The 16,221-nt window shown below is 41.2% G+C and overlaps 1 protein-coding gene across 2 annotated transcripts in view; it reads right to left on the bottom strand.

Annotated features, from left to right (window-relative positions):
- AADAT (aminoadipate aminotransferase) overlaps positions 1 to 12,193 on the bottom strand; it is a 17,292-nt gene extending 5,099 nt beyond the window's left edge. The window contains exons 1-10 of one of the 2 annotated variants that reach the window (XM_057377927.1): positions 12,097 to 12,193; positions 11,166 to 11,234; positions 9,367 to 9,535; positions 8,229 to 8,361; positions 7,491 to 7,565; positions 5,989 to 6,198; positions 5,423 to 5,488; positions 4,173 to 4,255; positions 2,845 to 2,941; positions 1,952 to 2,013 (exon numbers count right to left, since the gene is read on the bottom strand). In XM_057377927.1, coding sequence (XP_057233910.1) covers positions 1,952 to 2,013; positions 2,845 to 2,941; positions 4,173 to 4,255; positions 5,423 to 5,488; positions 5,989 to 6,198; positions 7,491 to 7,565; positions 8,229 to 8,361; positions 9,367 to 9,535; positions 11,166 to 11,232 — 962 coding nt within the window. In that variant the 5' untranslated portion in view covers positions 11,233 to 11,234; positions 12,097 to 12,193. Of the gene's footprint in view, positions 1 to 1,951; positions 2,014 to 2,844; positions 2,942 to 4,172; positions 4,256 to 5,422; positions 5,489 to 5,988; positions 6,199 to 7,490; positions 7,566 to 8,228; positions 8,362 to 9,366; positions 9,536 to 11,165; positions 11,235 to 12,096 lie in introns of those variants that run through there. The other variant, XM_057377928.1, reaches the window with a different exon arrangement.
- Between the last annotated feature and the right edge of the window lie 4,028 nt (positions 12,194 to 16,221).

Here is a 16,221-nt window from a genome sequence, read left to right as displayed (position 1 = left end):
GAAGAAATGGCTGTTATAGTGAGCTAWAAGAACTTTTTGCATGCTGTGCTCATGTTTCTGTTAGAGGCTTTTGCACAGTGTAGCACACTCCCACTGAAGCGGGAAGCTTGGGGCTCTAGAGRCATTCAAGTACAGCATGTAAAATGAGGCACTGATAATCAAAAGAAACTATGCTCCTCCTGCATAATAAAGGAAAACCAAATGTGTGTCGGTCAGTATGCAGGAAATATCTCGCTCAGTAAGACAGTAGCCCAGTGCTCTCTCTCCAAGAGCAGTGAATAATGCAATGTTTCGTGTGTGTAGATAAACCTCAGTGTTCTCTGGAGTTTTTTCCATTGGTATCCACAATCATGAGATCGAGGATGGCAAGAGTGACAATTCCTGCCAACTTAGTGAGGCAAGAWTTCCCTTTATAAAAGCTATCCTGACTCTTTGTCAAAAGAGTCTGTGCTCAGAGATCTTAGATTTTGCTATAGACCCTAACACTTTTACAAGGATCAAAACTTGATTCACTGGCTTGAAGCTTGAAGGATCCTCTCAAGTTCCCTTCAGATGGGAGCTGCATAATGTCTGTACCACTGGACTGGTGGATTGTCTGCCTGTAGTGGTAGGTGACATGGCCTGACCTTCATGTCTGCAACTTCACACTGAGTCTCTTCAGGACTCTTGTGTGAACCCCATAGCCTTGGGGATGCCTTATCTATTTGGCTTAATACTCATGCACCTCCTCTGGTTTGTTTACTACAAAAAATGTTTGATGTAGGTTGCTGTGTTAGTTTTGCTTGGCCCAGYTTTTTGGAAGTGGGGGGGCCAAAAACATGGCTCCTGTGAGAGGCTTCTGGAGGCTTCCACTATGTCCAGCAGAGCTAATTGCTGTTGGCTCTGAGGATGATGGACATGCCACTGACCAAACCTGGGCCAATTGGAGATAGTGATTATGCCTCTGTGAAAACATATTTAAGAAGAAATCAAAACAAGGGAGCACACAGTAGTTTTGCCAGTGGAGGAGGCTGAGAAATATGTGAGGGAATGCAGACACCAAGGTCAGTGGATGAGGGGGAGGAGCTGCTCCAGGCGCTGGAGCTGGGATTCCTTTGTAGGCTGTGGTGATGACCATGGTGAAGCAGGCTGTCCCCCTGCAGTCCATGGGGTCCACAGAGGGTGCAGAGATCCACCTGCAGCCCGTGGAGGAGGGAGGTCCCCACGCTGGAGTGGGCGAACGCCGAGAAGGGGCTGTGTCCAGCAGGAGAGCCATGGAGAAAGAGGCCTTGCTCCCGAGATGGAACAGCCTGGCCTTGGGCCTGTACCCAGTGGATGAGGGAGCCCATAGTGCAGCAGTTTGGGCACAAGTGTCTGCCCGTGGGGGGACTCACAATACAGCAGATGTGTGTGGACTGCTGCTCGTGAGAGTAGAACCACGTTGGAGAGGTTCACAGAGAACTGCCTCCCGTGGGAGGGACTTCAGGGCAACGCAAGGGAAGGACTCTTCTCCTTCAACAGCCGCAGATCGATCCGGTGATGAACTGACCAACCCCACACCCTGAAATGACCAACCCCACACCCTGAAATGACCAACCCTACAACCTGTTTCATTCCCCCCCCCCCCCCCCCCCACTTTGTAGTTGGTGGGAAGGGGGGTCGGAGTGGGAAGAAGATCGGTGTCTTTGAGGGTTGTATTTTATTTCTCATTCTCCTCCTCTGACTTTGTTAGTAGTAAATTCACTTCATAATTTAAGTAGTGCCTGCTTTGTCCATCAAGTGTTTCCTCCCTGCTCCTTATGAACCCTTTTGTTAGTTTTCTTTTTTTCCCCTTYGCTCTTCTCTACCCAGTATAGTGGTAGGGGAGAGCAAATGAGCAGGTGTTGTGGGTGCCTGGCTTTTAGCCAGCATTCCAAACCACAACAGCTGCAGAATGACAGATGATGGGATTCAGCATATGACATAACCCTACCTGTCTATATGCTCCAAGAAACCCTTTTGTCCCCATTGCTGAAGCAGCTGTGATATCATAATCTAAAGAAATAAAACACATAATCAATACCATATTTTAAGCAGGACTATTCCACAGTCATCAAAAGATCCATAGCCAGATGCATAATTCAACATTCTCCAGACATGAAATAGCGTGCGGTGTCTCTTGGAGCCCTTTATAAAGAGAGATGCCAAGGGCAGCAGGTCCTAATAGTTCATGTTACTGGTGTCTCCAAGGATCATGGCAGTGTTTGGAAATTGGGGTGGGGGGAGGGAGAAATGGATGAAGAGCTAAATATGATAACTGGGRAGAAAGAGGAAGGTAACAGATATTGCTTTACCTTCCTGTCCACATCGGTCTCTCCACTTTAATAGTACGTCTGTGATGAGCTAACAGCTGGAAGATGAAACCATACTTAGATGTGTTCAGTGTCTCCTTTCCTTATTGCTAACCATACAGGGGCTATAGTTGGCAGCTTACTTTGTAATGTTGTTGTGGGCTGCCAATATTGTTTTAACGGAAAATTAAAATGAAAAAATAATGAACGACTGTTTCTTCTATGCTATGCTTTACACTGAAGTTTTTCAAAGGAACCTACCAGGAAGAGATAGAAGTATTTACAATTTTGATTCTTGAAATCTGAGGGTTAAGGGGTATCAGCTGTACTATCCATGTACTGARACAACCCTCTAGCTCTGGTTCTGAGTTCTATGGTGGTCTCTCTTCCTTTGGCAGAACTGACAATGTGCATGGGCAAAACTGCAAAAGTGCAGAGCAACTGAGGAAGTACAGAGCCATTTTCTTGTATTTTCTTATAGTTTGGAATATATTTTCTTCTCTAAATATAATTAGTTTACTGGTTTGGTACTTGCCTGTGTGAAAGTGCTGGTGTGCATTGTTGACACTTGAATGTGTAGAACAATTCTGTCGATGAGAGGCTTGGGACCCGTCAGAAAACCTATTCTTAAACTAGAAAACAAGCAAGAACTTACTACAAAATTGCAGTGTGCTAATACTTTGTCTAAGTTATATGTGGGAAATCATGAAACCATTTTATTGATAGTGTAAGGATCTCTTAGGCATTAAAATTTACCTTTATCTTAATTCTGCCCTAAGCTTAGGTAATTTAGAAGCTGACTATCAAAGTAATGAAATAAAAACATTTAAGAGATTTTAATGCTTATACTAGCTTCTTAGTTATGAAGATTCAGGACAAAATATGTGTTTGTAAACTGTCCTCTGTAACCATAAAGACTGCATGAATAGAAGGAAAGGAAAAATAGGTTTTCTCATAACGAAAAGTCATGAATGCTTGGGCTTTAGGACAAAGATAAAAAATGGCAAATGGCTTTAYTCTTTCACTCCCTTTCAGTACTGCAGAAGGAATGCAATTTAGATAYGATGAACTAGATGGTTATTTATGCTTCAAATATTATTACCTGTCTTTACAGATTGGCTGAAGTTTTTATTTGAAGTAAAATGGAACCAGTAAACACATATATGTCTTTGGCAAAGATAATATTGTGCCATGCCATTTGCATTGTCACTTCTGAAAATGCAAGCATGCTTAGCATTATGTTGTCTCCACTTTCTCTAGGGTGGGTTGTAATCCACCAGCTGCCAGTGCAGAATTCACATTAAACTTTTATATCTATAAGGATAATAGACAAAAGCAAGTTAAAAATCAAATATGTTGACTTGCGTGCAGTGGAAAACAGCCAACTTAGTTTTTTCAGGCACGTAGAAACAACCTGAAAGAATTGGAAGGCTAGATTATCAGTATAACCCTATGAACCRTTTACAAAGAATGATTGTTTCTTTTTTGTATTGCACGTTCAGAGAGCTTGCAGGAATGGTAAGAGATAGATAGATAGATAGATAGAAAGGGAAATGGAGTAAGAAGAGAGAAGAGCTCCTGAGAGTTCCAGGAACCAGCATCTTTCTGCCTAGATGGTGCCTACAAGAGTGGGTTGCCTGGGCAAAGAGGTTTAACTATCAGCATCAGAAGAGAAACTGGAATTAAATGACTGCCAAGAGATGACATGAAAATTTATAGCTGCGAAAAGCTGTTGATTCAAAAGTTCATTCCAAAGTGGACAGTTATTAAATCAGAAAACACTGTGACATGTCTCATCACTTCRTGTGAAGTCTTGTGTCTTAACTGAATAGGCAATGCTAAGTAGTCTGCAGCTGGCCTTACCCAGATGAGAGAATTTTAGAGAAAGAGTCGGTCCTGATAACTCGGCCATCCACATCCATTGAGAGGAAAGTTGGAGCCCATGGCTTGGAATAAAAATAAAAAATAAGATTCAAGGTGCTAGTTAGGATTATGATTATTTTCTTTACTATGAAGATACAATTTCTCAAATGTGTACTCCAAGAAAAACATTGTGGTAACTTGCTGACAAGAGATGGTTTAGGCTAGCTGTCTGAGATGTGATTACAGTATTCTATGAAAGTCTTCAAGAAATCATATTTGTTATTTTTTTGATGCTTACTTAGCCCACTGTTCAGCATACAACTGTTCAGTTTAAGTTTTGGTACAATGCTGTAAGAAGGAGAGAGAAATAATGATTTTTTTTCTGCCAAGAYCTATCTCTTTAGGGAGTAAAGAGGTACTGCAATCTCTAAAATGGAGCCTTACAGCTTTCTGTTTTCCTATATTAAAAAATCAAATTAGGAGACATGACCAAATTGTGAAAATCTGAGTTCAGCACACTTTTTCCTTATCAAGAATTCTACTTTCACACCTTTTCCCCTACCTTTTCCAACAAAGCTACACAGTGCTATGCAATGAGTAAGTGAAGCAGTTTTATTGCCTCCTTCCATAAAAGCATATTTCAAAAGAGAAAATGCTGACCTTTACCTCTTCCAACGTTTTACTGCTTTATAAGAGCATTTTTTATTTCTGAGGTTAGGTAATTTTAAAGACTGTGCAACTGTAGATTCATGTAAGAAATTTGGGGGAAAGTTACATGAAGAAGGGAACCTGCCTATCCAGCATCCCCTCCTGTGGTACCTGGGAGAACTCTGGATTCCCCAAAAGGCAAAGGGATAAAAATGGGGTATAGTATGTGGGAATATGCAGTCTTCTGCTGAATGAAGGAAGAGACGGGGAGAAAGGAACACTGAGGATGCAATTTTCAAGTACTCTTCAGTGACATACTTGCCTTACTCTGAATACAAAGTCTTCATCATTTTCTGATTATTGAAGAAAATTCTATCCTGTATGAGGCTTGAGGAATTGGAACCACTGGTTAACAGGACAAAAAATGCCCCAAAGGGAAAATGATTGAAAGGAGGACAGACTATGAGGCCTCAAATTGCCTTGGTAGGACATGAACTAGGAGCATGAAGTAAGGCCTAGGRCTCAAACCTTAGTTCTCTCCTAAAACCTTAGTTTCTCTTCAGAAAATAAGGTGTTACTAAAGATTATGGAAGACAAATTACCTTTTCAAATTGAAGAAAGTAGTAAGGATCATCTTCTATTATGAGAAAGTCATATTTCCTTGCAAGCTAAAGCAATATAAAAAGTAACAAAATTATAGAAAGGTAAAGACACTGTAAATTTAGTCAGATTTTTTTTTTAACCAGGACCATATTATGATTCTATTGATTGGTCATTCATTACATAAGAACCCCCATCATGAGAAGCCTTCAAGTGTCCAATTTAGATATCAAACAATTAGAATTGCAAACATGGTAGCTGCAGTATAACGATGTATGTAAATGAAGCTCTGTTCCATGTGGCATTCAAACTGTGCAGCCAACTTGCAGGATATCAGGTCAGAAGCCCATGGCAAAGGACCCAGCCAKCAATGGGCGTACATGGAAAAAGGTTATCTAATGCACAATCTGCCTCTGAAGAGTTGTCATGAAAGAGATTCTCTAGAAACAAGTGAGGAATATTGGACTGGTAATGGGCCCAAATGCTATACATGGGGTACTTTCAACTGAAACAAGGCTGCCTTTTATCTATTTCCACCCACAARGTTCACATGACCCCAGCTCCATACCTGGTAAATCTCCTTCTTGCGCTCTGCCGTCAGAGAGTTGCCAGTTGGGTTGCATCCATTTGGAATAGTGTACAGGAATTTGGGGAGGTGATGGCTACAATTCTTTACATCTTCTGGGCTCCAAGCAGACAGAATTTCTTTTAAAGCTTTTGGAATAATGCCATGTTGGTCACTAGGAATATTAATTATATTACAACCCAAKGGTCTCAGCTGTTGACAGAAGGAACAAAACTGTCATAATTGTGTGATTCAAAGGTCTTCCTTTTGTCATTGGCACTGTAAAATTTCATCAGTCCAAAGTCTGTCTTTTTGATTTTATACTCATCTCAAGCTCCATTTGATCATGAGTCAAATAAAACTTTGCCTGAATTTGCTGTAAGTCTTGTCAAACTTACCACATTTCTCTTTATTTGTCCTGCTAAACCAACTGAGAAGAAATGGGTAACTCCTATGCTCAATTGCTGCTCTTCTCTAAGAACTCAGATTTGGTTTTTCAAGCAGAAAGGGATTTTGTAAACTTGAACTGTTCTCTCAGGACTCCTCATGCTCTCACCACAGATAGTTAAGGTCACAGCACCTTTGGTTCCTACTGACAATTTACACTCTACTTTGGTGAAGGTGCCAGAGCTTTAAGCTGCTTTTCACTGACAAAGGGCAAAGAATCTGTTCTCAATAGATATACAGAACAAAACAAAGGAGAATGAAATGAYGCTACTGCAATGACACGTTGACAGCAGTCTGAAAAAATATGGGTAAAATACCAARGAAAAAGCTTGCTGTCTCTCCTCTGTAGAATTTCAATTTGTAGCATGTAGTGCTTTGCATTTTAAAGTAAAACAGCAGGCTGCTGCATTGTGAAAATACATTCCTAGCTAAGTATAGCTGATTATACTATATATTCAAATTTAGCAAACAATAACAATTAATTTTGCTCCAAGGGTAGACAACTGAATTTTTGGTCTATTTCTTCTAACCCTTCTTGCAGTTCTTAGGCTTTTTGAGCTGACATTTAATTTTATACTGATTGAGCTACTTTTTCAGAAGTAAACTTGCTACTTTTGTATAGTTCTCACTAATTCATATCTTCCTACTCATATATGGATGTTTCAGGTGTATTCCAATATTATACTATTTACAGCTATTGTATAATCTGATCATGAAATTCAGGTAAATGTGCTGACATGTTAACACTCCCACTTGTTAAAAATGTAATTCAACCAAACTATGTCCTGATGGATTTCTTTTCAATCCCATATGTGATCTTAGCACTTGAATGAACTGGTATTTGGAAGAAGAATTTCAAATAGTTTTTACAGAACTTTTAGTAGAAAAAACCTTCAATGAGTTAACTGGTTGGACACTGAAATCTTCAGTCTTAGATATGTTTTTTTTTTTTTTAATGGAAAATATAGACAGTGTTTATAAGACTGCAGATCAAGCACTAAACTGCTGTTTAGTTAAAATGTAGCATTCACAATGTTTTGTAGCTAAAGGATACTTACAGCTGCTAGTGTCCCAGAGTATGTGGGCGCATCCAAAAGAATGTTGTCTCCAGGATTAATGAGCATTTCAAACACCTGCAAAAGAAAAGAGTCTGTTTTAAAGATTGTTCCATTTTTGTACATTGCTGCATATTCTTCTTAGTGGGATTAAAAATCTTGATTAGATACTAGTAATTCTCTAACCATTTAATTATCCTGTCTGTAAGAAAGGCAATGAACAGATGAAAAATCTGCTTTAGAGCCAAATTAAGATGGGTTATCAGCTAGAGAATCTCAACTTGACATGGAAAGACAGTGCTCTGAAGCATGGTTTCTACTGTATAAGTCACAGAAAGGATTAACTTTGGAATAGCAGTGAGAACRTAGAGGAAAGGGTTATTATTTCAGGAAGCAAAAAAACTCCAAAAAATCAGGAAGTAAAAAAGAGAAGAAACACATTTAGRACAGTGTTATGGTAAAGCATCTATGCAATTATTGCATAATCCGTTGCCTTATAGCTTATTTTCTATGCAAATTTCTTTAGTTACCTGAACTGTCATGCAGCTCTGACAGTCTAGAATACTACTCCAATTTTGTTTCATTTCCATTATCTTGTATTGGTATTATTGTAGTCATGCATTTAGTAAAGTACCCTGTATATAGTTATAGAGGGCACTTAATGCTGAATATAGCTGAACTGATGGAAGAATAAATATCTCTCAATGAAATGCTTCTAACATATGATACTTTTGGTCTTACTTTACACAAGCCTTCCTGGCTGCCAGTTGTGACACAAACTTCCATCTGTCCTTTTTCAGGACTGTAATTGGCTGTGGGGGGATCATGCAGGTTCCGCTGGAAATCTTTTAGCCAAGACAATAGCTCTGGAATCCTAAAACATGAATAAGAAGGTGTATTTAACACCTTATATAGGCCAAAGCTAGGCCATTCCTCTAAATCTAGCATGCAATCCTGAGTCTGATTTCAACTGTCACACAGATACACTTAGATGCAATTGTTATGACTGCTTTATCAAATGAAGGAAATTACATAGGCATGTGTGGTCCATGAACCAAATTATCATACTGAAATCTGGGCAGAAATTATTTGCCAAGGATGAAACAGAGTGGAGGCTGAAAAATACCCACTCCTAGAAAGGATCATTCTGTGCTCCAAAGCAGCATGTGACAAAGCTCTTGATGTTGCTAGTAACAGGTTGCAGATTATAAGGATTTCTAAGACAAATTTTCCAAAAAAATGTCTTAGGATCTTGTAGGATGTTCACAAATAGCTGGGTTCATCTAAATATTAAGAAAAGTCTTAACTGATGCCCCGTGTGTCTCTGTAGATATGCAAGCATTTTTGAAAATCTGTCCCTACCTTATTCAGTGCCGTCTGCTGAGGAGTTTACATGAGCACTAAAGTAATGTAATGATATGCAATTTTTCTACCAAAAATGACAATTCTATAAATACCTCCACTCAACGACCATAAGTTGTACACACTGACTTTAGTAGGTGCCAAATGAAAAAAAAAAAAAGCTCCAAAACATAGAAACGATGTATTGTAATGCAGTATCTTTTATATATCTGATTTGGGAGTCTGCAGTCTCAAATACCAACAGCTAGCAAATGCTCTGGCTGGAGAATTATTAGGATTAGGGTTTGAGGTGATATTTTTTTTTTTTTTTTTATTACTCACTGCAAAATTTACCACTTGAGTTGAAATGTAAACAGTGAGGCAAATAGAAAAGCCATGGGTTTTGGAAAGAACCTGTCTTTTGGAACAAAAGGGTTATGAACAGGTTTTAAAAACACAGGTGCCTTAATGCAATGACAAGGGACATTATGACCCTTAGCTTCTGGTATTTTAAAGTGCAAGCAGCTGTGGCAGATACCCTGCTGAGGCTGAGTACTGGAGAGCTCTCTTCATCAGATCTTCCCCAATCTCAATAGGAGTTCCATGTCCAATGTCAACAGTTGCTCTCTTAAAAGGAAAAACATTAGGATTTGGTGCCCCTCCAGCCAGAGAGATGAGAGATGGAGGAGAYTTCTGCATCAGTTCAGCTAGAGTAAAAGGAAGACACCCTTGGTTACAATTTGATTATTATAATAACAGTGATGATATCATTTAATCAATAGTTAATAATGGTCCAGAGAACTTGTTCTATTTTTTAATTTACTTGTTTAAGTATCAGAAATTCAAAAAGATAATTCTTCTTAAACTCACCTKTCTGTTTGGATTAAATAGGTGCTTGGGGGTGCACAGGGAGGGAGATACTGCTAGGACAGACTAAAAAAATACCATTTTAAGTTTAAAAATGTATTTGTAATTTATTTTATAACTATCTGGATAGTTCTACTATTATAAAAACTTYCGTGACTGATGTGTTTTGAGCTTCAAGAATTCAAAATCTTAATGATCTGATTAGATTGACTTGACACGATTTGCTTTGTTTTTTATTCTGTATTTCATTCAGTCTCACTTCTGCTGATCTGGCAGCTACACTGACAGATGGTTATAGCTTTTCTKTAAGGGAGTGGAAATGTTTCTGGCTGTCCAGTTTTAGTGGCAGAGGCACTGTGTAAGTAACTTGGTATTAAGAAAGTCTTAATTCCTGCTTTTAAGTCACAGTTTCACAATCATTGATATCCAATCTATGCAGTGTGGACTGGATCTTAATCCAGCAAGGGYACTTGATGGCATTAAATCTAAGAACTCACAATATGGTATTCATGCTGTCTTGACAGTTTTACATCAGATATCTAAGGACAGATGACACCAGATCTGTCTTAAAGCAGCCTGTTATCAAGTTCATTTTCCAGTACTTATTAGCAGACTTGAACATGGGGATTTAATTCTTATCAGTTAGTTCACCAATATGGGTTATGCCTGTGACTTTTGGCCTGGTAAAAAGAGATTTATTTGTCATCAAAACTACAGTCTCCCTGTGTCTTTCTGGAGGAGCTGTGCTACTCAATATTTTCGTTATGATGCATATCAATGCATCACTTGAAAAACAGACTGCCTAGAGTGAATTACTTGACTTAGCTGTACYTGTAAGAAACATTTTAAGCAGAAAAGCAAATGCCAGCCCCTTACCAAGTAGGGAAATTGACCCCTGAAGGCTTAGCTACTGATATATATCTCATGTTTGGATTCTGTCAGGTCTCTGTAGGTTTCAACTGAGTAAACAAGTAGGCAGTTAAGCTCTTCTATCTGTCACATGGAAGACTATGTAATGTGGTAGCCTAAAGACAGATTAATATGGAAAAGTGTAGTAATACTGAGGGCGTGGTGAGGCGTTTATGGACATGCATGGAATACAGGAAAAGTAGGTGGAAATAAACATGCTGGGACTGAATTTCAAGTCATTAGCAGTTGTTTGTTCCTGGACACCCACCATAAACTCAGTTGGAAACTGTGCCAAAAGGCCTGGTTCAGAGACCAGTAGCAGAGACTTCTCAGACACTTGGAGTGATAATACTTATTTTTCTCTTTGGCTTGGTTTCTGAAATGGTTTAAGGCTAATCACTTTATTTTTCTTTATACYTTCTTGGCATGCTCTGCTTGATGAAAGTAAAGTTATCTGGCCTTGCTTGTCAGTTTACAACACGATTTTCTTTCAAATCTTGTCATGATACCCCAGAACATAGACTCTTTTGGAGAAACTGGGAAGAAGGGACATGTACTCACTCAGGAGTCGTATTGGTGATGCTTTTCTTGCTGCACTTACAGTGGTGATGAACCTAGAGTAATTCATATCTATGGAGAAAGAGTAATTAGTTGAACATGAAGCTAGAAAAGGGAATAAGAACTGCAATATGCTTTCGGTATGTGCAGCTCCCACATGTAATGCTTTGAGCTGGGTAATTTGTTGTATGCCAGCAAACAGGAAAAARCCCTTTTTCCCCATCTTTACTGTCGGCTCTGGAGTTTTAAAGGCAAATTACAAATTTGAAAATTTGATGGTTCTTACACAACTATCAGCTCTTTTTTAGTTAGTGAGAATTCAGCTTTATTTAGCTGTATTAAGTGCTGCATTTGAAGTGCTTTTAGATTGCAAGCCATCATTACGAGTCACAACACTTTTCAAGTTAGAGGTGCTTTTTTTTGGAAAGGATAATTAAGAACGTCTTTGAAATATATTTGTTTTCCCTCCTTTTCCCTGGTACCCATAGATATTCAGTGGATAGTGAACTATGGGCCGGCARGATGCCCGAAGGCATGGAAAGGCCACAGTAAATCGTCCCTTTCTAAGGGAAGGAAAGCACAGGAATGAAATGGAAGGGCAAAGAGCAACCACAGCAACACGCATGTGCCAGCCTCTACTAGAAATGATCTACCGAGCAAGGCCGCTTTTAAAAAAACATCTCGCGCTTTCTAAAAATACCTCCCTTAACTTCGCTCCCCATCGGCTCGGCACAGGCGCGGTGCAAGCTGTRGACAAGGGCGGGCTGGGGCTGTGTTTTAAGGGATAGCGGAGGCGCCCTGCCCGAGGCGGTTCCCGAGACACCGCTCTGCTGCCCACCCCCAGCCCTCGCGGAGGGGGCACGGAGCCCTCAGGGCCATCCCGAGCTCACGGCCGGCGCCGTCCCCCGGTTCGGCGGCGGCCACGGGCACCTACCGGCGGAGGCCGCGGAGGCGACGGCCGGGCAGTGCAGGCGGCGGCGGCCCCGCTGTGGGCATGTGCTGTGCTGGGCCGGCCGGGCGGGGCCGTGAGCGGACACGGGGCTCTGGCCGGCACTGCCGCCTGCGCGCTGCGATTCTGYGCGGGTCCGGGCGACAGACCTAACACACCGGTTCCGTCTGTGTAGTGCCCACCAAGCGAGGACTGGAGCCCGATGGTGCGGGGAGATGTTGCCTCTGAGGGCAACCGGGCAAGGGGCAACCCCGGGGGCTGGGCAGGCCCGGGTGCGATCAGGGCCCAGCCGGCAGCGGTGGGGTGAAGCAGGGGCTGCCCAGCCCCCGGGGTTACCCCGGGGGCGGAAAACAGACGAGAACCACAGAATGGTTTGTCTTGGAAGGGACCTGAAAGATGATCTGGTTCCAAACACCCTGCCACGGGCAAGGACACCTTCCCCTAGACCTGGTTGCTCAGAGCTCATGCAACTTGGCTTTGAACACTTTCAAGGAAGGGACATCCCCAACTTCCCTGGGAAACATTGTGGCAGTGTCTCATCGCCCTCACAGTTAAGAATATCTCTCTAGTATCCAATCTAAACTTACTYTCTCTCAGTTTGAAGCCATTTCCCCTTGGCACTTGTAAAAGGTCCCTCTCCAGCYCTCTTGTAGCCCCCTTTGGGTACTGGCAGGTGCTCTAAGGTCTCCCTGGAGTCTTCAGGCTGAACAACCCCAGTTCTCTCTGTCTTCATAGAAAAGATGCTCCAGCTTTCGTAGCCCTCCTTTGCACTTGCTGCAACAGGTCAATTCCTTTCCTGCGCTGGGGTGGAGGCGCTCTGTGTGGGAGGTCTCATAAAAGTGAAATAGAAGGGCAAAGTCGCTTCCCTCCTAATGATAATGGTCACACACTTTAATGAAATTTGTGGTGTTTCTACTAAAGGTTCTGCTCATAAAAGGAAGCAGTGTTTTGTTTAAAATCGAAGTCGGACATCTGTGAGTAATTTTTTTCCCACAGATGAATAGGACCAGTAGAAGGAAGAGGATGGTGGTGTGACATGTCCCTCCTTGCTGGGTGTCACATGTTGTTGCTGGTGCAACACGTGTAACTGGTGGTGTAGATGCTGCTGCTTGGAAAGGTGCAGAGGTAGAGAGTAATTTTCTAGTCATGGCTTTGGACTTCAGCACTCTGAAGTTGCCATGGCATGGCAAAATCAGCTGTGCTTTGCACTACGGGTCTTTTTAGTTAACTTGGAGACAGGAGAGTGAAAATACTGCATGGGATGAGCACCGGAGCATTTCTAGGTTTCAATTCAGTAAATCACCAGGCTTTATGGTGCCCCACTGCTCAAAGCATGTTTTAATTGCAACCTTCCAAAACTTGCTGAAGGCAAAGCTGAGATATGAGGACAAAATGTTTCTACAAAATAGATGAGGTGCTTCAACAGGATACCTTCCCCCTCTCCCCGCCCTTCAATTTTGGTGACATTATGCAGTATTTGTRTCTGCTGAAAGGCTTCATAATTTGATGGAGTAGGTTGAAATAGAAATGGAGTTCTTGTCAAGTTTGTGATGCAGTGAAGAAGGATTGTATGCATTGTGTGAATGCTCTTACACTGAAAATCAAATTTTATAAATAACTTTAATGATCTGAAGAATTTATAATTTAGGTAATTACCTTCTAATAGTGTGACATACAGACAAAAATACAAGATGGATCTATAAATGTGAAATAGCAAATRGAGATATTGAACTTCTGTGGGGTTCTGGCTGTGAAAGACTAATTGAATCTGAGCTGCTTTTTGTGTAATTCTGTTTTTTCATTTCCTGGCTGTCAGTGTTGCAGTTTGAGACACAGACCAAAGCCCAGAGAAGTCAAGGGAAGGTTTTCCATTTTCAATTGATTTTTGTGGGCTTTGAGTGGTCTCTTAGCCAATTATGGTGTCATTCTATTGAAACAAATTAAAAAAAAAATAGCGTACAGTTGTTTGGATGCTTTTCTCAGCTGGATTCATCTGGCAATTCTCTGCATCACTGTTTATATTCCTTAGCAACCACAAGTCGAGTGCTCTGTTTTACTACTGTGTGAGAAGTTCTATCTTTGCTGTCTTTGTTTATTACATGCACACTTAGAACAATAATGATTTGGTGCAAGTCTTGCATAATTCATGAAGCGTCGGTAAGGTCTACCGATGGTTGTTGTCAATGTCTACTGTCATTTGAAACTGTACTACCTCTCCCTAAACTTGCTACGTGCTATGTCCACTGCTGTGTTAAACAACAAAAGGAGGAAAAAAGCCTAAAGCAATCGATTTGAGAAGAAAAGGGAGGTAAGGTAATTRTTACTTCATTGTTTCCTTCTCCCCTAAGGACTTCAGGGTATTTCTTTTCAGAGGACCAAGAGGAGGACAAAAGATTGAAACAGTAAACACTCAAAAATTTAACTGAGTTGCTGTTTTTGCAATTGTATCAACAAAGTGTAAATCTCTCCAAGAGTCTGCAAWATAGTCTAGGATGCTATATATCTTTTAGTTTTATAACATGTTTATTCTGTGATGTTTGACTACCCTATTTGAAGCGATCATTTCACATCGATTAAATGTGGGTGTATGACAAACATGGTGCTGTGGGCAGAGAAGCGAGCGCGGAGCAGAGCTGCTCCCGAAGGATTAAAAGCTGGCGGTCCGGGTGATCCTTGGCAGTGCAGGGCTCGCACCGGCGCTCGGTGGCCGCAGGGTGGCGTGTGCGCACTGCGTGTCCGGGCAGCGAGCTCTGGCTGAACAGGAATTCCAGCTAAAAATCATATTGCCATCTTTTATTTGGCTGTAATTTATAGTAGTGATTAAGAATCCTGCCTGAACAGCTAGGCTACTTGCGTTTCAGTGAACGGGTTAAATTTATGCCGGTAATGCTTCTTGCGGGTTGGGGGCAGCAGAACTGGAAAGTGGTGCTGTCAAAATAGCCTTATGGTGTCAAGTTGGGAATTTTATCGTGATGAATTGGAATGGCTGCCCATGAGAAAGTCGCGTAAGACCGGAAAATGGAGAAGTGTCAGATCAGCCATTTTAAACTTTAGAAGCAAATTGTTTCTGCCAAGGGCTGCCTTCCCGAGGATRAATGCTGACTTTGGCAGCACCTTTGTGTTTGCAGAACACCCTCTGTGTGCGGCAAGCCATCACTGGTGTGCAGCAGCCTCTGAGATCAGGAGGCTCTCAGAAGTATAGAACAGTTTGAATCTAGGATGTGAACATCCACTGGCACAATCACTGCAGAGATCAGAGGTATCTCGTTTTCCTGTGGGAAGCTAAAATGACTAGAAGTGTGTTGCCTCTGGGTCTGGAGACAATTAGCGGAAGAGATGTGAAGTTAGTTGTCCTTTGGCTTGCAGATTACTTGAGTGATTTCACGACTTTTGTCTGTCTTTACTGTAGGCTCTTGGGAAAGTAACACTTCTGTTCTTCCTTTATGTTGTGCCTTTTTCAGCAGGACCCTGATCTTGCTGGACCTAACCAGAGCTGCTGCAAAAGAAGTAGAATGCTGCCCGTTTGCTCCTCTCCCTCTCTGAGGCAACTGCATAGTAAAACCTATGTATCTTTATCCAGGGTTTTAAAACAAGTTGCATTCCTAAAATGGGAGAGGGCTTAAGGAAGAGTGAAGATTGATTCTCAAAATTACAAATCCTGCTGCTTATCCAAATGAAATTAAAGAGCATCCTAGTCTCACTTGTATGTTTGTTGATCTCAGTGTTAGGAGGACATGCTTATGTGCTTTCTGCTGCTGTTCATGTTATTACATACACACGTCACTTTTTTGGTAATAGCTAGCTCCTTATTATGCTTCAGAGGCTGTCAGATAAAAGTAACAGGACACCCATGATATCCATAATATTTGTAGCAGCTGTCAAATGACACTGTCTTACAGTGGAAGATGTGCAGCTCTGCAGAGTGACAGCTGTGGATTGTATATGTTTGAAGCAGCCCTCTCTGCTTCAAGGGTGGTTTCACCTAGGCACTGAGACATATAGCAGTCTTACTCTGATTGACAACGTTTTTTATTCTCCTTTTTTTGGTTTTCTTTTTTNTTTTTTTTTTTTTTTTTTTTTTTTTTTTTTGAGTGTACAAGGATCGTCATC

Source organism: Malurus melanocephalus, unplaced genomic scaffold (assembly GCF_030028575.1).
Source record: "Malurus melanocephalus ecotype Western Australia unplaced genomic scaffold, MMel_1.1 scaffold_334, whole genome shotgun sequence".
Taxonomy (NCBI): domain Eukaryota; kingdom Metazoa; phylum Chordata; class Aves; order Passeriformes; family Maluridae; genus Malurus; species Malurus melanocephalus.
The sequence above is the reverse complement of the archived record's forward strand: the minus strand, read 5'-3'. Positions and strand labels throughout refer to the sequence as shown.